The sequence below is a fragment of the Dreissena polymorpha genome, chromosome 16, assembly GCF_020536995.1.
Source record: "Dreissena polymorpha isolate Duluth1 chromosome 16, UMN_Dpol_1.0, whole genome shotgun sequence".
Taxonomy (NCBI): Eukaryota; Metazoa; Mollusca; class Bivalvia; order Myida; family Dreissenidae; genus Dreissena; species Dreissena polymorpha.
This window is the reverse complement of record NC_068370.1, coordinates 15,886,206-15,907,439: the sequence shown is the minus strand read 5'-3', so window position 1 is coordinate 15,907,439 and position 21,234 is coordinate 15,886,206. Positions and strand designations below refer to the sequence as shown.

Below are 21,234 nucleotides of genomic sequence, written 5' to 3'. Positions count from 1 at the left end.
TGAGGGCACATACTAAAGTCCTTAACTCTGACCTGCAATTTAGTGGAATTATGCCCCTATTGTACTTAAAAAATCAGGATAAGGTTTGCAAGATGAAATTTAGGATAAGGTTTTGATGCAACAAGTACTACAACTCCATACAGATATTCAATTGAAATATCATACTTGTGTATCATACTGATCATCATGCCCAGGTCACTCACTGATCAAGACTTATAAGTCTGACCTACAATTAAATAGAATAATGCTCATTTTTGCGCTTAGTCCATTCAGTTAAATGTTTACATGCTACAACTTACTATCTCTATATTTACTTAAGATATTTAATGAAATATATTCATATATCTAAGTGGTCATTACATATGGTCACTGAATAAGGGACACAACTCTGACCTGTAATTTAGCAGAATAATGCCCCTTTGGTACAGAAAATGTACATTATACGTCAATGTGGAAGAATAGTTAATTCTGCATTGTCTTTGGATAGCTCTTATTTATTTTTAAACTATGTTTCATGCAAAAATTTATTGTTGTAGTATTAAATTTAATGCAAAAGTAAATCATCACGAAATGCATTCTCAGATCGTGATTGCGGCCTTTGGTATCGTCAACGGTGATGCATTCCGCCTGGTGTTTGGTTACGACAGCTTCGGTAACACGTGTGATAGTGACAATTCAGACAAGAAGATTGAGAACATCAGTCTGTCAGGATACAATACAAAGGGCAGAAAGTAAGTCTCTAAATCTAACTGTATACAATTTTAGTTTTAAAAAAGTTAAGTTTTTTTTGCAATTTTTGATAGCCAACTTTTTTAGCTCACCTGATTGCTCAGGTGAGCTTTTGTTACCGGTCTTTGTCCGTGTCCGTCCGTCTGTCCGTTAACATTTGTTGGTAAACACTCTAGAGGCCACATTTATTGTCCGATCTTCATGAAACTTGGTCAGAAGTTTCGTCCCAATGAAATCTCGGTCGAGTTCGAAACTGGGTCGTGCCAGGTCAAAAACTAAGTCAAAAAAAAGAAAAAACTTGTAAACACTGTAGAAGTCACATTTCATGCCCAATCTTCATGTTACTTTGTCAAAATGTTTGTCTTAATGATATGTTGGTTGATTTCAAAAGTGGCAGTTTTCTTTATTTGGCTATAGAGAAACCTTGTAAACACTCTGGAAGTCACAATTTTTGCCCAATCATCATGAAAGTTGGTCAAAACATTGGTTTTATTTATTTCTCGGACAAGTTCGTAAATGGTTCAGATTGGTGAAAAAACATGGCCGCCAGTGGGCGGGGCATTTTTCTCTATATGTATATAGTGAAAACATGTGAACACTCTAGAAGTCACATTTTTTACCCAATTTTCATGAAATTTGGTCAGAACATTTGTTTTCTTGATACGAGAGTTGAGTTGGAAAATGGTTCCGGTCAGTTGAAAAACATAATATTTTTTTTTTTTTTAAAGAATGAAGTGTCTTATAACTTGTGTGACTAACCAGTGTTTGTTTTGGTCAAAAATATCTGCTTTAATGTTTTGACTGTTCAGTTCTTATCCCAGAGTGTAACTGTATCTGAAAAACAAAACTGCAGTACTTGAATAAACGTTGAACATGCCCAATATTGCATCTGTTTATATAAAGAAGACAAAATAACAAATAAAAAACAAATTTATTTGTTAAACCGCTGAATTTTTTCAGCATGATAAATTCACAATTTTTTCCCAAATGAGCCGTTTCATCGAAGCAAAAATTCCCAAAATGACCAATTTTGTCGATAAAAAATTCCCAATTTGGTCAGACTCCTTTTCCCAAAATAGGCAGAAAAACCCCTGAAACATGACCAGGATGTTTGTCTGGTCAATATCTAGGTCAAGTTTGACATTAGGTAAAGATTGAATGAACCGACTCCTCTCAGGTGAGCGAACTAGGGCCATCTTGGCCCACTTGTTTAAGCTTTTGATATCAAAGTTGCTTATCAGACATAAAGATTGATTGCAAAAATATTGTCAATAATTCTTTATAACATCACCAGTGTTATTCTAAATATTGAAACTATTTATTGGGTTTAATTGTTTAGGTATATTTATTGGGTGAAATTGTTATGGTATATTTATTGGGTTAAATGTTGCAAGATGAGGTTTCTATAGAGACTGTTATTAATAAATGAATTTGAATACAGTTATGGCTTATTGTATTCATATTGAATATACAATGGGACACATCATGTTCACATTTCATCATAATACTGTGTTTGATAATAGAATGTGGGAAAATGTCAGTGAACTTTTTTATTGCCCCTTATACTTCTTAATTTATGTCCAAAGTGCCTCCCTGGTTTTGGGAATGCATTTAATTGTCTTGTTCCTTTGGAATTTTAGGGAATAGTATTTTCTTTCAACATTTCACCAATTCATGTTATGTACCGTTTTGTGTGATTATTTCTAAAATAACCCATTTATGTTGTAAAGTACACTACAATGAAGGCAAATATTAATGTTTTTGTTTCCGCAAAAGGCATGCATTAGTTGTTAAAAAGAAAATGTTATGCATTATTTTGAAAATGGTCATATTTCTTTATTGTGTAATCTGAAAAGGTCTTTCCGTTTGGCGCTCTTTTAATGTTGGGCAGGCAATTACTGCAGACAGGATTTTGAATATGGGCAAAAATGAGAGAAGTTATGGAATTTGTTCAAAACATTCAAAACAACTCTATAATGAAACAATGAAATTTCTGTTTTGTCATAAAAAACAAAGAAGAAATAGAAATCTTAATGTTTGTTTTGAATATAAATTAATGTTATCAAAAGTGGCAACATATGTTATAAATTGTTTATACATAAATGCTATCCCCACTTAGCTATAATTTTACTGACAATTTTTCAACAACTGTCATGGAGTTCCATTTCAAATTTCCATGACCACCATTACTGACTGCACATCCTGACAATATAATCTCATCTTGTGTAAAAACCAATCAGACCATGTGTAATTGTACTATGTTTCAGGTATGTATTCTTCATGGATGTGACAGATCCGTTCAGATCGAGGTCCATATGCGTGAACAGGTGTCCCGATCGCGATCTTCTAAACATGGCGGATGTCCAACTGTACTCCACACAGACTGGTTCAAACTTGTGTGAATACAACATACCAGTCGAGGAGTATAACAAATACACTGGCTCTGTAAAAGGACCCTGCCCTGTTACACCCGTGAATGCGAGGTAGGTTACCCCGGGTGTCGTAGTACCATACAAGACTTGACTGACATTATCAACTGTCTGACAAGTTAATTGTTGCTACAGCAGTATTGGATTCCCTTGCCCATTTTGTAGGTTGATGCATTTTAAATAATATTTAATGAGACCAGATATTCTTTTTTGGCTCGATTTGCTTGCAAATTATTAGTAGTCAAATATGTATAGCCCTCTCAGTTAGTTGTTTGTTGAAGGGTTTATGGGTAATGAACTGGATTATGCAACCATGTACTCTTGTTTATATGCCTATATAAAAGCCAGTGATTGGTGAACTTAAGCATTTTTAAAAACTGTCTGCTGGTAAATTTTCTTTTAGTGATACATTATTAAGGTTAATTAATGGCTATATAGTGACAAGATTACATCGGGCGTCAACACAACACTGTTATGCTACTTCTTCAGTTATAATTCCAGACAGTTTCAGTAAAATGTGCGTCTGCCCACTAGGTTATAATTTGCAAAGCGGACTGCTGTTTGACTAAAAAGTGCTGATAAATCAGTATCTGTTTTAATATGAGAAGACCTTTAATAAGAATTGATGCATTGGCAAAGTGTTAACCCTTGGCTTCAGTGTTTGTGTCTCAAATATTTTTCCAATTTTTTCTTATTTGTATTCTTAACTATAATAAATCATGAAATTGTTCACTTGTAATAAATATTTCAGTGTGCATTATTAACATTGTCATTCTTCCAATTACCAGCATTCTTGATTGTTGGCAAACATTGACCTACTCCTGAGAAAAATAGAAATATGGTCATTGATAAATATAGCCCTGTTATTTAAATGCATAATTTTTATGCCCTCGGATCCAATGATTGGGGTTATATTGTTTTTGGCCTGTCTGTCATTGTATGTGTGTGTCACTGTGTGTGTGTGTCCCAAAAATTTAACCAAAACTTTAACATTGGTCATAACTTTTGCAATATTGAAGATAGCAACTTGATATTTAGCTTGGCATGCATGTGTATCTCATGGAACGGCACATTTTGAGTGGTGAAAGGTCAAGGTCATCCTTCAATGTCAAAGGTCATATATATTCAAAGCGGCGCATTAGGGGGCATTGTGTTTTTGACAAACACATCTCTTGTTCTAATTAAGCTGATATTAAAGTTTGCAAAAAAAGTTCTTTATTCAAGTTTGTGACATCTAGTTCTCATAAGTGATATTATTCAATAAAATTTATGCCCCCATTACCATTGGTAATGGCTGTTTTCGGAGAAAACCTGAGGTATTGTCATAGCCAGCTCGTCATCCGCTGTCCGGTGTCCGCCGTGCTTAAACCTTTACATTGGCTCTATACTCAAAGTGCTTCCACCTACAACTTTGAAACTTCAAATGTAGATGCACCTTGATGAGTTCTACATGCCACACCCATTTTTGGGTCACTAGGTCAAAGGTCAAGGTCACTGACCTAAAAAATAATAATCTGACAAGCTTTTATTTTTAGCTCGGCTGGTTTTGGAGAAAACCCGAGGTATTGTCATAGCCAGTTCGTCATGTCTGCCGTCCGTGTCAAGGTTTGTTAAGGTTTTTAACATTGGCTCTAAAATCAAAGTGCTTCAACCTACAACTTTGAAACTTCATATGTAGATGCACCTTGATGAGTTCTACATGCAACACCCATTTTGGATTCATTAGGTCAAAGGTCAAGGTCACTGTGACCTCTAAAAAAAAAATTAAAAATTGAAACAAATTTGACAAGCTTTCGCAGCCGAGCGTGGCACACGTTATGAGGTACTCTTGTTTAAAAAATTCACCTGCAGCCAAGCGTTGGCACCCATTATGCGGTGCTCTTGCTTAGTGTTAAAGCAGTTTAAAGGTATTAATAAAATATTTACATTTGGGCACTGCTCTAAGTTAACCAGTTACCACTTAGATGTGTATTTTGCCGTGTTTGTAGTCCCTTAGAAAGTTAAATTTAATTAAATCCCAAGTTTTAACGGGGTCATTTCCAACCCTGCGATACGGATGAGCAACAAACAGCTAAAAACCTGAACAGACTGCGAGTTACTTTCAGGCTGTTCTGGTTTTATGCTGTTTGCACATACCCTTTTCACTTTACGTCTGAGTGGGAAAGGGTTAAAAAATGACATTTGGGCATTGAAAAGAGACCCATTTGTCAATTCAAAGTCAAAGTGGCCAATCAGTATCTTTGTTCAGGAAACTGATAAGCACTTATGGCTCTCCAGAGATTATTTATACATTGCACATAGGTTCAAATTAGTGTTCATGAAAAATCGTAAGATATTATCTTGATGTTCCTTTTCAGCTCCCCACTCCTGTTTTATTGCATACCTGCGAAATTGAAGGAGCTTAGCCTTAAGATGAAGTCTAATCTGATTGGCTATTTGAATACGAGGGACATATTCCGCAAGGTGCTCAGCGATCTAGTGAACGCCTGGCAGGAAATGTTCCTTCTCTCATTTTTTGCAATAGGTACAATGCACAAGGGCATCAAATCAACTCGCCTGGAAGACAGAATATGTTATCAGCTTTTGTATGTTGAAGGCTGATAGCCCACTCTGGCTTTCACATGTGATATAATGTGTTTTACATGGGCGCTTGCATTTCTTTCTGGATTTACTGTTGATGGATATACCAGTTTTTGTTTGGTAAGAAATGTGACTGTGGTAAAAGATATGACAATGACTGTGGTTTGATATATGATTGTTGGTTAAAGGATGCCATAAACTTTTTCATATTAAAAAAAATAAAAAAATGTTAATAAAAAAAGATGCATGTATATGCAATAGAGGCATAGTTGAGAATTGTCCTTTGAAGGAAGTCATTGAATAATTGTGGCAAAATTTGAGTTTTATACATATTTTGGAACAATATTTGATATAAAAAAATAGAGAAAGTTTGACTCCATCCTTGATGTTGAGAAGAAAATGTATTACAAAAAAAATATGTTAAATATCTTATGATCTTTGCTGTTCACAGTTGTGTCTTTTCTCACAGCATATTTCTACCTGAAGCCCCCCATCCCTTGCTTTGTTTTTGGTTTATTTGCAAGTAGTCATGTGTATTGTAGCCTCTCTGGTCCCTTGATCCCCCAGCATGCTTGTTGAGGGTGTAAACTATGTGTCCGTGCTTATGTGCAGTTAAACAAGCCAAATTGTTGATAAGTATATTATATAAATTTACTGCATTGAAGACGTTTTTTTAGCAAATTAACAACATGTATATACATAGTGCATTTTGGATCCATTATATTTTCATACTTACCAGGATGCAAGTTTGCTGAGCATCATTAATGATAACTTAATAGGATGCAAAGAAAAAAAAATCTGCAAAATGTGTTAATTATTCCACAACAAATTAACATCCTTTTAGTCTCAAGTATCATTGAAGATATCAACACATTCAAATCAAGTTAGGAGGCTTTCTTTCTAGCATTTTAAAATCTTTATTTTGTATATACATTGACAAGGTACTGATGGTAATTATAGTTCTTTTTTATACACATTGCTTCTTTTCATTATTTTTTAGGTTTACATTTTATAATTATGATTAAGAGAAATTATGTTTTCAACATTTGAATTTTTTATTTTACCAATATATCCATTTTGACCAAGGTTGTTTTCCTGGATATTTACTGTACTTTTAATAAAGTGAAGCAGCAATTTTCTCAATGAAGAAAACAAATACTAAAAAGGTATGCTTTAAATAGTATAATGGGTTTCAATTTTAATAACATGCGTTTTTCAGCTCTTATTATAAGGTTTCTCTTATATTCGATGAATGTTATATCTAACTCGCTCATTTGAATAAAAAAAAAACAATTCAAGAGTAACTCCAGAAAGAAACTGCACCTATGTTTATGTTGTTTTCACAGGTTTCACAGGTTAACTTGTTTTTATTCTCACCAAAGCATTTTGCTTTCATCACAAGGGCATATATTTATAAAATATTTTATTGATATCCAATGTGATCTTTTTTCCTTGAGTTTGCAGGATTGCACTGAAACAAAACGATACTGTGATATATTGGTTCCGAGAAAGGACTGTTTTTTTCCAGGGAAGATGTTTAACCCATGTACACTTTCACATAAATTCTACACAATTTTAGTATACACATTTTTAACAATGCTGTCAACAGAATATCTGATAAGAAAATGATTTAACCAAGCAAAGAGATTCTAATGTTCTAACCAAGCAAAGAGATTCAAATGTTCTAACCAAGCAAAGAGATTCTAATGTTTTAATTAGAGTTTGAGTCAGATCAAGCAAAGAGATTCTAATGTTCTAATTAGAGTTTGAGTCAGATCAAGCAAAGAGATTCTAATGATTCAACCAAGCAAATAGATTCAAATGTTCTAATTAGAGTTTGAGTCAGATCAAGCAAAGAGATTCTAATGTTCTAATTAGAGTTTGAGTCCGATCAAGCAAAGAGATTCTAATGTTCTCACCAAGCAAAGAGATTCTAATGTTCTAATTAGAGTTTGAGTCAGATCAAGCAAAGAGATTCTAATGTTCTTATTAGAGTTTGAGTCAGATCAAGGAAAGAGATTCTAATGTTCTAACCAAGCAAAGAGATTCTAATGTTCTAATTAGAGTTTGAGTCAGATCAAGCACAGAGATTCTAATGTTCTTATTAGAGTTTGAGTCAGATCAAGGAAAGAGATTCTAATGTTCTAACCAAGCAAAGAGATTCTAATGTTCTAATTAGAGTTTGAGTCAGATCAAGAGCTGGTGAAGAAATGTTTCAAATTATTTCAACTGAGAAAACAATCCAGAGAAAAAATGGGGAAATTATATTTATTTATACAGTGAATGCAACCATAACATTAGTACAATAAATAAGCCAATTGATGGATATTTGATATAAAATACTTGATAAATACATGCCCTACTTACCAGCATTAAAAAGCCCATCATCATTTACAAAAGGAGGAGACAACTACCCTGTGGCAAGCTGAATAAATCACTATTTGCCCTGACCACAATGTATGTTATACTTTCAGTCAACCCCTCTTGAATCGCTGCATTCCCTTCAATCTACTGTCAAAGGCCACGGCCGTCTCAGAAAAAATCATACGATTTTTAAACTCGAATGACATGTTCCAGAAGGTTCTAAGTGACTTGTACGCTTGCTGGAAGGAGATGCTAGTCCTATGTTTTATAGCCATAGGTATGCTTCTGGGTTCCAATTGAAACACGGGTTAAGCATATATCATTTAGCGGTGGTTTTGTATAGTAATGGATGTAAAACCTTTGTGCAAAGTTGTTAATACAAATTTTGAAAGGGAGAGGGGGGGTATATGGGAGTCCCTCCGTTATCAGTTTATTAGTCATCATCACCATGAAGTGTAAATGTGCTTGAGTTATTTTCACGTCAATATTCTAAAAGTGGTGACAGGATACATCACATGTGACTCAGGTCTAGATAGTTTTTACTTATGAAGTCATTTTGAATGGCAATGTCAGTCACAATTTGAAAGAAGGTGAGATTGATAACGCTCTTACTACTTTTGAAAGATTCCTGCATTATAACAGTCCACAGTCTTTTGTCATTGACATCATAAATTATTTAGACTGAAAATAGTTTGGATAATTTCGATATTTTTAATGTTTATGCAACCAATTGAAAAACCCAGGTTTCACTTGATTTCACATGTTTGGCAGATATCAACATAAACAAACACCTTGAATTGTTTGTTATTTTTATACAACCGTTTTTAAAAACGGGACGTATTATAGTTTCACCCTTGGCCGGCGGCTGCGGCGGGCGGCGTCCACAGCAGTGTCCGCTCTCTAATTCAAATAGTTTTCATCCGATCTTCACCAAACTTGGTCAGAAGTTGTGTCTAGACAATATCCAGGACAAGTTCGAATATGGGTCATGCTGGGTCAAAAACTAGGTCACGGGGTCACTGAGTGCATTTCAAGGATTAAGCATGGTGTCCGCTCTCTTATTTAAGTAGTTTTCACCCGATCTTCACCAAACTTGGTCAGAAGTTGTGTCTAGATGATATGTTGGTCAAGTTTAAATATGGGTCATGCCGGGTCAAAAACTAGGTCATGAGGTTACTTAGTGCATTTCAAGCATTTAGCATGGTGTCCGCTCTCTAATTGAAGTAGTTTTCATCCGATCTTCACCTTATTTGGTCAGAAGTTGTGTCTGGATGATATGTAGGTCAAGTTCGAATATGGGTCATTCCGGGTCAAAAACAAGGTCACGAGGTTACTTAGTGCATTTCAAGCATTTAGCATGGTGTCCGCTCTCTAATTGAAGTAGTTTTCATCTGATCTTCACCTAATTTGGTCTGAAGTTGAGTCTAGATGAAATGTAGGTCAAGTTCAAATATGGGTCATACAGGGTCAAAAATGAGGTCATGAGGTCACTTAGTGCATTTCAAGCATTTAGCATGGTGTCCGCTCTGTAATTGAAGTAGTTTTCATCCGAGCTTCACCTAATTTGGTCAGAAGTTGTGTCTAGATGATATGTAGGTCTAGTTCAAATATGGGTCATGCAGGGTCAGAAACGAGGTCATGAGGTCACTTAGTGCATTTCAAGCATTAAGTATGGTGTCCGCTCTCTAATTGAAGTAGTTTTCATCTGATTTTCACCTAATTTGGTCAGAAGTTGTGTCTAGATAATATGTAGGTCAAGTTCAAATATGGGTCATGTCGGGTCAAAAACGAGGTCACGATGTCACTTAGTGCATTTCAAGCATATAGCATGTTGTCCGCTCTCTAATTGAAGTAGTTTTCATCTGATCTTCACCGAATTTAGTCAGATGTTACGTCTAAATGTTATCTAGGTCAAGTTCAAATATGGGTCATGTGGGTCAATAACTAGGTCTCGAGGTCACTTAGTGCATTTCAAGCATTGAGCATGGTGTCCAAAACCTTCGAACGGGCGTATCTTGTGACAGTTTGGCACTCTTGTTGTCCAATAAAAAAATGCTTTATGACTTAAATGAGTCAAGCTTGTTTTAAGCACAATTCAAAATGTATTAAGATATACTAAGTCTGTATGTCTGTTTTGATTGTTGCTTTCCATAATGAATTTATGAGATATTTTCATAAGATGCATATCACATGAATTTAAAAACTTTGCACAATCGTTTTCTTTTCTATTAGGCTAGCTAACATATATCATCTTGGTTCTAATTTCTATTTTATCCATTTAAGATTAGCTTTTTATTTTTAGTGTATTAATTTTGCTTCTTTTTAATCTGTTGCAGTCCTCTTTTATTTGTAGGAGTTTTGATCGTGCTGTTCATTAACTCTGTAGCTTATATTATAAGTTGTCTGATCTTTGTTCTATATGGCTTTTGAACATCCCATTAATTAGTTCTTAAAAAGATTTTTTAAACTAGATAATTAAAACCAAATCCTATAAGTGCAAAGGATCACTAATTTTTTTATTTGGACTGTAACTATCATGTTAACAAACTTCACTATGATTTTTTGTCCCCTACCGGACACTTATGGTTTGTGCTCTGTGCGTCTGTGAGTCTGTCTGTGTGTGAATTTGCCTGTCACACTTCTCTGGATCTTGCGATAACTTTAAAAGTTCTTCATAATTTTTCATGAAACTTGAAACATGGATAGATGGCAATATGGACATTATGCATGTCATTTCATTTTGTTCCTACGTCAAAAATCCTGGTTGCTATGGCAACAAATAATTTATTTTTTTTAATCTGACAATGCTGGAGCCGGTAGGGGACATATATTGCTTGGCAATTTTCTTGTTAGATATGGTCAAGTTCTTGTAGTTGAAATGATAAATATCGCAAAAGATAAAAAAAATGCTTTCTTCATTAAATAAGATGTTTGCTCAGATGTGGAAACCAGGTTGTTTTCTTACATACAGGTTTCACATGTCTTGCTTTGTGTACCTTGACTGCATGCTGTTACACATTGTTTGCATTCAAATGAACACAGTAATTATGGGCTCCAAATAACACTCAAAACAGCACAGTCATTGAATAGCATGTGAACTAAGACAGCACAGTCATTGAATAGCATGTGAACTAAGACAGCACAGTCATTGAATAGCATGTGAACTAAAACAGCACAGTCATTGAATAGCATGTGAACTAAGACATTTGAGACTCACTCAGGGAAATCAGGGCTTAATGCATGTATGTATCTTGTTGTCCCACTTGAATTTTGTTAAGAAGAGACTTCCATTGAACAAAAAAATTATGTCATATCGGAAAGTTTGTCCCTGATGAGCCTGTGTGGACTGCAGAGAGGCTAATCTTGGTGACACTTTAAACAAGTGGATTAAGCCCGGTTTTCCCAGACCTCCCTATTTCTTACGAAATTTTACTTAGCGTGCTATTGGCTCTTGCATGTACTGGAAATGCTTCTGTATACCCTTTCTCACCCTGTTGTTTAGTGCATAACCTTTCAATCAATATAGTATTTTATTCTTTGGTAGTTCAGTGTCTTTAACCTTAATTGTCTTTTGCCTATATTGTGTTTATTTGTCTCTTCTCTATTGTCTTTTCTCTAAACTTTAAATAATGTTGAAATTAATTAAGATATTTAATGACATGATATTTTGTTTTATAAATTAAATTATAGATATATAAGGATATTTTTATTTTTAGCTCACCTGTCTAGAAGTGACATGGTGAGCTTATGTGACCGTGTGATGTCTGGCGTCCGTATGTGCGTGCGTGTGTGCATCTGTCAACAATTTGCTTGTGTAGACAGTAGAGGTCACAGTTTTGATCCAATCTTTATGAAATTTGGTCAGAAAGTTTATCTTGATGAAATCTGGGTTGGGATTGTATTTGGGTCATCTGGGGTCAAAAACTAGGTCATTAAGTAAAAAACTATGTCAAATAATTGAAAAACCTTGTGTAGACTATAGAGGTCGCAGTTTTCATCCAATCTTTATCAATTTTGGTCAGAATGTTGATCTCGATGAAATCTGGGTCGGGATTGTATTTGGGTCATCTGAGGTCAAAAACTAGGTCACTAGGTCAAAAACTTCTTCAAATAATAGAAAAACTTTGTGTAGACAATAGAGGTCGCAGTTTTCATCCAATCTTTATGAAAGTTGGTCAGAATGTTTATCTTGATGGAATCTGGGTTGGGATTGTATATGGGTCATCTGGGGTCAAAAACTAGGTCAAATAATAGAAAAACCTTGTATAGACAATAGAGGTCGCAGTTTTCATCCAATCTTTTTGAAATTTGGTCAGAATCTTTATCTTGATGAAATCTGGGTCGGGATTGTATTTGGGTCATCTGGGGTCAAAAACTAGGTCACTAGGTCAAAAACTAGGTCAAATAATAGAAAAACCTTGTGTAGACAATAGAGGTCGCAGTTTTCATCCAATCTTTATGAAATTTGGTCAGATTGTTTATCTTGATGAAATCTGGGTCGGGATTGTATTTGGGTCATCTGAGGTAAAAAACTAGGTCACTAGGTCAAATAATAGAAAAACCGTCAACAATTTGTTTGTGTAGACAGTAGAGGTCACAGTTTTCATCCAATCTTTATGAAATTTGGTCAGAATGTTTATCTTGATAAAAACTTGGTTGGGATTGTATTTGGGTCATCTGGGGTCAAAAACTAGGTCAGTAGGTCAAAACTAGGTTACTAGGTCAAATTATAGAAAAACCTTGTACAGACAATAGAGGTTGCAGTTTTCATCCAATCTTTATGAAATTTGGTCAGAATGTTTATCTTGATGAAATCTGGGTTGGGATTGTATTTGGGTCATCTTGGGTCAAAAACTAGGTCACTAGGTCAAATAATAGAAAAACCTTGTGTATACAATAGAGGTCACAATTTTCATCCAATCTTCATGAAATTTGGTCAGAATGTTTGTCTTGAAGAAATCTGGGTTGGGTTTGTATTTGGGTCATCTTGGGTCAAAAACTAGGTCACTGGGTCAAATAATAGAAAAACCTTGTGTAGGCAATAGAGGTCACAGTTTTCATCCAATCTTTATAAAATTTGATCAGAATGTTTATCTTGGTGAAATCTGGGTTGGGATTGTATTTGGGTCACCTGGGGTCAAAAACTAGGTCAATAGGTCAAATATTAGAAAAACCTTGTGTAGACAATAGAGGTCACAGTTTTCATCCAATCTTTATGAAATTTGGTCAGAATGTTTATCTTGATGAAATCTGGGTTGGGATTGTATTTGGTTAGTCAGGTGAGCGATTCAGGGCCATTCTTGTTAAAACAAAGAACGGTGCTTCCATGAAATTCATTTAAGAACAGTGATGTATTCAATTTAACAAATTATTTCTGAAGCATTTACTTCCATCCAATATCTGTATGCCATCAGCACTTATATAATCAACTCAATTAGGGCCATTAGCCCTCAAGAAGTTAAATCAACCAAGTTCTGGGAAAAACTGGGCTTGTGTGTAAAGTATTGTCCCAGACTAGCCTGTGAAGTCTGCACAGGCTAATCAGGGACAAAACTTTTCGCATTAACTGGATTTTTGCTAAAAAAGAGACCTTCTTCAAAGGGAAATAAAACTTAATAGGAAAGTGAAGTTCCCAGTTATGCACTTAAACAACACTTAATGCACATACATCGATGCCCTATTTGCCAGAGCGCAGCTCAAATGCTCTGTCCTATGCTACAGCCTTCAGTGGGTTGATGGTGCTGCTCATCCGTTTCCTGGCTGCAGTGATTGTCTGGATCATACTGGCTGTGGCTATATTGGGATCTATAGGTAAGTGACTGATTAGACATGAGTGGGATCTATTGGTAAGTGACTGATTTGACATGAGTGGGATCTATTGGTAAGTGACTGATTTGACATGTGTGGGATCTATAGCTAAGTGACTGATTTGACATGTGTGGGATCTATTGGTAAGTGACTGATGTGACATGTGTGGGATCTATAGCTTAGTGACTGATTTGATATGTGTGGGATCTATAGCTTAGTGACTGATTTGATATGTATGGGATCTATTGGTAAGTGACGGATGTGACATGTGTGGGATCTATTGGTAAGTGACTGATGTGACATGTGTGGGATCTATAGCTTAGTGACTGATTTGACATGTGTGGGAACTATAGCTTAGTGACTGATTTGATAGGTGTGGGATCCATAGCTTAGTGACTGGTTTGATATGTGTGGGATCTATTGGTAAGTGACTGGTTTGATATGTGTGGGATCTATTGGTAAGTGACTGATGTGACATGTGTGGGATTTATAGCTTAGTGACTGATTTGACATGTGTGGGATATATAGCTTAGTGACTGATTTGATATGTATGGGATCTATTGGTAAGTGACGGATGTGACATGTGTGGGATCTATTGGTAAGTGACTGATGTGACATGTGTGGGATCTATAGCTTAGTGACTGATTTGACATGTGTGGGAACTATAGCTTAGTGACTGATTTGATATGTGTGGGATCCATAGCTTAGTGACTGGTTTGATATGTGTGGGATCTATTGGTAAGTGACTGGTTTGATATGTGTGGGATCTATTGGTAAGTGACTGATGTGACATGTGTGGGATCTATAGCTTAGTGACTGATTTGACATGTGTGGGATTTATAGCTTAGTGACTGATTTGATATGTGTGGTAACTATAGCTAAGTGACTGATTATATTAGACATCATACAAAATCCATGAATGTAATATGTAACATAAGTTTTGTCAGATTTTATGAATCTTCACAATTTCATGTCCACAAAAATGAATGAATCTACAGTATGTGAAAAAATATAAAGTCCCTCTCTACTGGTAACGCTTTGGAAAGAGCTTTATGTTTACCATCTTTACATCATGTTTTTATATTTCTTTTCAAATATGTACAGGCTGCCTTTGTGGAAATGGTTAGAAGAAATTTGGTCGAGAGGGATTCTATTTGGTCATAATATCTGTTTTTAATTAAAGAGTGTTTCTTTTTCAGCCGGAACAGCGTTTCTGTGGTGGACGTATGTAGATGTGAGGAACAAGGTACAGAAGGACGAGGCTATCAATATGCCGCTTCTTGATGTTGAACTGAACAGTGAACGAGCCTTCCTGGTGTACTCCATTGTAGCCACTGTGCTCACAGTCAGTATACACACATGTGTAGTGGTCTATTTACATGGCATGTATAAACCTTTGAATGCATCCTGTTTTAACAATTTTAAACTTGAAAAGTAATTGAATTTTGTGATTAAAAGCTTTGCAAACCTTATAGCAATATAATCTACCAAATAAATGACCATAATTTTGACCAGTCATAATATTGTTAACTATGTACTTTCTCAACCATAACTATGGAATTTCCAACCATGTAACTAAACATATAATCTCTGCATGCTATCTGCAGGTGATTCTGCTGCTGATCATCCTGGTGATGAGGAAGCGTATAGGCCTGGTGGTGGCGCTGTTTAAGGAGGCAGGCAAGTGTATCGCATCCATGCCGTGTCTACTGGTCCAGCCCATCTGGACGTTCATCATGTTGCTTGGCTTCTTCATGTACTGGGTCATCGTCTTGGCATTCCTCTCCACTTCTGGTAAGTACTGGAAATAAAGATATAGCATGTTTTTTCTGTGTTCAAAAGTTTGTGGAGCAAACAACTTCCATATTTTTTATGCCCTCGATAGGGTGGCATATAGCAGTTGAACTGTCCGTCAGTCAGTATGTGTGTATGTCAGTCTGTCCGTCTGTCCGAAAAAAACTTAAATAAAATCAAAGCAACGTTATCATGAAGCTGCACATTTTGAGTGGTGGAAGTTCAAACTCAAGGTCATCCTTTAAGGTCAAGGTCATCCTTCTAGGTCAAAGGTAAAAAAAAATAATTTAAAAAATTCAAAGCGGCGTTCTCATGAAGCTGCACATTTTGAGTGGTGGAATTTCAAGGTTAAGGTCATCCTTCAAGGTCAAAGGTAAAAAAATAATAATAAATTCAAAGCGGTGCAATAGGGGGCATTATGTTTATGACAAACACATCTCTTGTTTATTGTTTAAATTTCAACATTAAAATATGTCACATTGTTCAAATATAGCCCCTTGGGTCAAACTTGCAATGTCACTGGATCCATTTTTCATTATTACAGCTAGCTACTTATTACTTCATGCAGCATCAGGGGGTATTTGCCTCTTATTTGAAGTGTCCAATTTTGTTTATCATCAGGCAGCTTAATCTGAACATTTGTTCACATTGTATCTTTGCAGAGTTTGAAAAAATGTTCCATACTGTTGAAAACATGGCTGCCAGGGGGCATAGCAGTTGTCATAGAATGTGAAAATTGTCTTAGTGTTCTTTTTAGTCCAATTTTTATTAAATTTACTCAGAAATTTTGTTTATATAATATATAACTGTTGGGCATAAGCTGTAAGTAAAGATTTCCAATAGGAGCTTAGTGGATAAAAATTGGTATTGTAATGTTTGTTTACAGAGAAGAGGACGGTGAATGCGGATGGTTATGTTGAATACGTTGAGCATGAAACGGTCTCGTACATGTGGTGGTACCACCTGGTGGGGCTGATATGGACCAGTGAGTTCATCATCGCCTGTCAACAGCTGGTAGTGTGTGGGTCAGTGGCCACGTGGTACTTCACCAGGTGAGGGCGATTGGTTGATGTGATACTTTTATATATATGTTTATATGCTTGATCATACTTGTGTAGGTACATTTGAAAATCCTTAATGCCTATATAGGGACATTTCTTAGTAGTGACCTCTGGGCAAATATTTAGTACCTGCAGTGTAAAGTACATGCTGCCTGCCTGCATTGTTAAAGACATTCCTCTTTCAGTGTAACATACATGCCTCCTTAAGTGTAAAATATATGCTGCCTTCAGTGTAAAATCAAATGCCTCCTGCAGTGTAACATAAATGCCTCCCTCAGTGTAATATTCATGCCACCTGCGGTGTAAAATACATGCCTCCTTCATTGTAAAATAAATACCTCCTTCAGTGTAACATACATGCCTTTTTCAGTGTAAAATTCATGCCATTTGCAGTGTAAAATACATGCCTCCTTCAGTGTGACATACATGCCTCATTCAATTTAACATACATGCCTCCTTTAGTGTAACATACATGCCTCCTTCAGTGTAAAATACATGCCTCCTTCAATGTAAAATACATGCCTCCTTCGGTGTAAAATACATGCCTTCTTCAGTGTAACATACATGCCTCCTTCAGTGTAACATACATGCCTCCTTCAGTGTAACATACATGCCTCCTTCAGTGTAACATACATGCCTCCTTCAGTGTAAAATGCATGCCTCTTTCAGTGTAAAATACATGCCTCCTTCAGTGTAAAATAAACGCCCCCTGCAGTGTAACATACATGCCTCCTTCAGTGTAAAATTCATGCCATCTACAGTGAAAAATACATGCCTCATTTAGTGTTACATACATGCCTCCCTCGGTGTAAAATACGTGCAATCTGCAGTGTAAAATACATGCCTCCTTTGGTGAAAATAAATGCCTCCTTCAGTGTTAAATACTTGTAACACACATGTCATCTAGGTTGCCTTGTATTAAAAACATTTAACACTTAAACTTATAATTATTTACATGAAAAACACACACAATACGCAATTAAATCAGAGCATTTATTCAATTTCCCAATAACTGAAAAGATCTCATATTTTCTCCGCTGCTAGAGACCGGAGCCAGCTGGGATGCCCGATAGTAGATGCCATCAAGCTGCTGATCTGTCACCACCTAGGCTCTGTGGCATTCGGTGCTTTCATCATCACGCTGGTCAAGCTGCCAAGGATGATCCTCATGTGGCTGGAGCGGAAGTATGTGTGTTGTCTGTGTAAACTATCCTCCTGAATAAGAATTTTGGTTAACTCTTTCAGTGCTGGAACCGAATTTTGAAGGCCTTTGCAAACAGTTGGGATCCAGATGAGACGCCACAGAACATGGCATCTCATCAGGATCCTAACTGTTTGCTATTGTTATAGTATTATATGAAAACAAATGAAGAAAATACTAATTTTAGAAATTCAGCAGACAACATTTTAGCAGACGACAAATTTCCCAGCATGCAAAGGGTTAAAAGACATTCTAATTAAGAAATATAACTATTTTTATTTGACAAGCTAATTGGTAAATATAACCATTTTTATTTTACCAGCAGTTTTACTTAGTTAAAAAAATAATTTGTTTAAAAAAATTAAATCAAGTCTTTTTCAAATATTATTGTGATAAATATTAATATTTCTATGCACAGCTGTTCAAAATAAGCTACTTGATATTCTTGTTACCATTTGTGGTAATGCTTACAAAGGTTAATATTGGATGTTATGCACTTTCTCTAGACTTTTAACTGATTATATATTATGCTTAAGTTGCTTTCTTCTCATGCACAAAGATGATAACATACAAAAATTCTGACATATTTTGTTTGAAGGAAAATTTTCATGCTGATACATATAAAAAATGGTAATAAAATGCATTTTTGTCTTAAACTTTGAAGATTATCATTGTTTTCTTAACTGGGCACTCTTTATTCCTTTAAATATCTTCAAGGTTTTAACACAGTTCTTCAGGCGTCAGCTTTAGTTGCATTAGCAGCATATTTGGTAAATGGGACTTACGGGACTACCGTAGCTTCAGACCAGCCTGCGCATTTGTTACTCTGTCTGCTTATGAAACCACGAATCTTACTTGACTTAATTGTAGCTGTCAGGGTAGCTAAAACTCAGCCTGCATAAATGTGCATGCTTGGCTATAGCTTCTGTGGCCACATATGGCATGAGGTATATTTTCTCATGATGTGTGTCATATAAATTTCAGATCATTTATTGAAACGTCTTTGAAATCTCGAAACATCTGTGAAATCTCTTTTTCAGGTTGAAGGATTCTGAGAACCAGTGTGCGAAGTACTGCATGAAATGCTGTATCTGTTGCCTGTGGTGCCTTGAAAAGTGCTTGAAATATCTCAACCAAAATGCCTATACTATTATAGGTGAGTCTGCAAGAAAAGTGTTTTGTGTAAAAGTAACCGCCGGAAGATCAAATGTAAATGACTCAACCTTTACTTGTTCTGTTAACTTTTGAACAAATTTAATCTAACATGGAACAAATCATTTGTTAGATTATATTGATTGTATGCTTAACTACCTTGCATTTAATTTCTGATTTAACATATAACATTACATGTAAGACAAATGAGTTTTTATGCCCCCAGTAGGGTGGCATATAGCAGTTGAACTGTCCGTCAGTGTGTCAGTCAGTATGTGTGTATGTGTGTATGTCAGTCTGTCCGTCCAAAAAAAAAAAATGTTGGCCATAACTTTTTCAATATTGAAGATAGCAACTTGATATTTGGCATGCATGTGCATCTCATGAAGCTGCACATTTTGAGTGGTGAAAGGTAGAGGTCAAGGTCATCCTTCAAGGTCAAATGTCTAATATATGGCTTCTGTCTGTCCGTCCGAAAACTTTAACATTAGCCACAACTTTTTCATTTTTGAATATAGCAACTTGATTTTTGTCATGCATGTGTATCTCCTGGAGTTGAACATTTTGAGTGGTGAAAGGTGAAGGGGAAAGTCAGCCTTCAAGGTCAAATGTCTAATATATGGCGTCTGTCCGTCCATCCAAAAACTTTAACATTGGCCGTAACTTTTTCACTATTAAAGATAGCAACTTGATATTTGGCATGCATGTGTATCTCATGGAGCTGAACATTTTGAGTGGTGATAGGTGAAGGTCAAGGTCATCCTTCAAGGTCAAATGTCAAATATATGGCGTCTGTCCGTCCGAAAACTTTAACATTGGCCATAACTTTTTCAATATTGAAGATAGCAACTTGATATTTGGCATGCATGTGTATCTCATGAAGCTGCACATTTTGAGTGGTGGAAGTTCAAGGTCATCCTTCAAGGTCAAAGGTAATTTTTATTTTTATTTTTTCAAAGCGGCGTTCTCATGAAGCTGCACATTTTGAGTGGTGGAAGTTCAAGGTTAAGGTTATCCTTCAAAGTCAAAGGTCAATTTTTATATATTTTTTTTTCAAAGCGGCGTTCTCATGAAGCTGCACATTTTTAGTGGTGGAGGTTTAAGGTCAAGGTCATCCTTCAAGATCAAAGGTAAAAAAAAAAAAATATTTCAAAGCGGCGCAATAGGGGGCATTGTGTTTCTGACAAACACATCTCTTGTTCTTAATGATAATGACAAGAAAACCAGTTTGTAATATGAAAATGTGTTTTCAGCTATCGAAGGAACCAGTTTCTGCAAATCTGCAGCAAAAGTAAGTACTGATAGACTAGAGATGTGATCCAATGATTTTTTAACTAAATTCTATTTGGAATAGGCTGCATTCCCTTTTTGTTTTAGTAAGTATTTTTCCCATGAATGTGTTGACATGCTAATATGGTTCACATTTAGAAATGTTAATTGTTTAGTCACACATTATATATTGGTTTTATACATTTATTAAAAAATCTGTGGGGTTTTCCACTGTCACTGAATTGGGTATTCCACTTTTGCTACATGGGGGTATTATACCGAGTGTCACATGGGGCATTCCACATTCACTATATTGGATATTCCACATTCACTACAAAGGATATTCCACATTCACTACACTGGGTATTCCACATTCACTACACTGGGTATTCCACATTCACTACAAAGGATATTCCACATTCACTACACTGGGTATTCCACATTCACTACAAAGGATATTCCACATTCACTACACTGGGTATTCCACATTCACTACAAAGGATATTCCACATTCACTACAAAGGATATTTCACATTCACTACACTGGGTATTCCACATTCACTACAAAGGATATTCCACATTCACTACACTGGGTATTCCACATTCACTACACTGGGTATTCCACATTCACTACACAGGATATTCCACATTCACTACACTGGGTATTCCACATTCACTACACAGGATATTCCACATTCACTACATTGGGTATTCCACTGTTACTACATGGGATATTCCACATTCACTACACCTGATATTCTACATTCACTTCATGAGGTATTTATTTAACTTGGTGTATGATTTTGGGTCCATCATACAATTTCTGGTATCAGCTATACTCTCAGAG

The 21,234-nt window shown here is 35.8% G+C and overlaps 1 protein-coding gene across 13 annotated transcripts in view; it reads left to right on the top strand.

Annotated features, from left to right (window-relative positions):
- The window catches only part of LOC127862981 (choline transporter-like protein 1), a 103,561-nt gene that overhangs the window by 64,631 nt on the left and 17,696 nt on the right, over nucleotides 1-21,234 (top strand). For 12 of the 13 annotated variants that reach the window (XM_052402261.1, XM_052402274.1, XM_052402262.1 and 9 more), the window contains exons 4-13: nucleotides 583-731; nucleotides 2,997-3,212; nucleotides 8,213-8,379; nucleotides 13,824-13,913; nucleotides 15,110-15,255; nucleotides 15,518-15,704; nucleotides 16,591-16,756; nucleotides 17,810-17,950; nucleotides 19,007-19,122; nucleotides 20,372-20,409. In XM_052402261.1, coding sequence (XP_052258221.1) covers nucleotides 583-731; nucleotides 2,997-3,212; nucleotides 8,213-8,379; nucleotides 13,824-13,913; nucleotides 15,110-15,255; nucleotides 15,518-15,704; nucleotides 16,591-16,756; nucleotides 17,810-17,950; nucleotides 19,007-19,122; nucleotides 20,372-20,409 — 1,416 coding nt within the window. Of the gene's footprint in view, nucleotides 1-582; nucleotides 732-2,996; nucleotides 3,213-5,515; nucleotides 5,683-8,212; nucleotides 8,380-13,823; nucleotides 13,914-15,109; nucleotides 15,256-15,517; nucleotides 15,705-16,590; nucleotides 16,757-17,809; nucleotides 17,951-19,006; nucleotides 19,123-20,371; nucleotides 20,410-21,234 lie in introns of all 13 variants that reach the window. The other variant, XM_052402273.1, reaches the window with a different exon arrangement.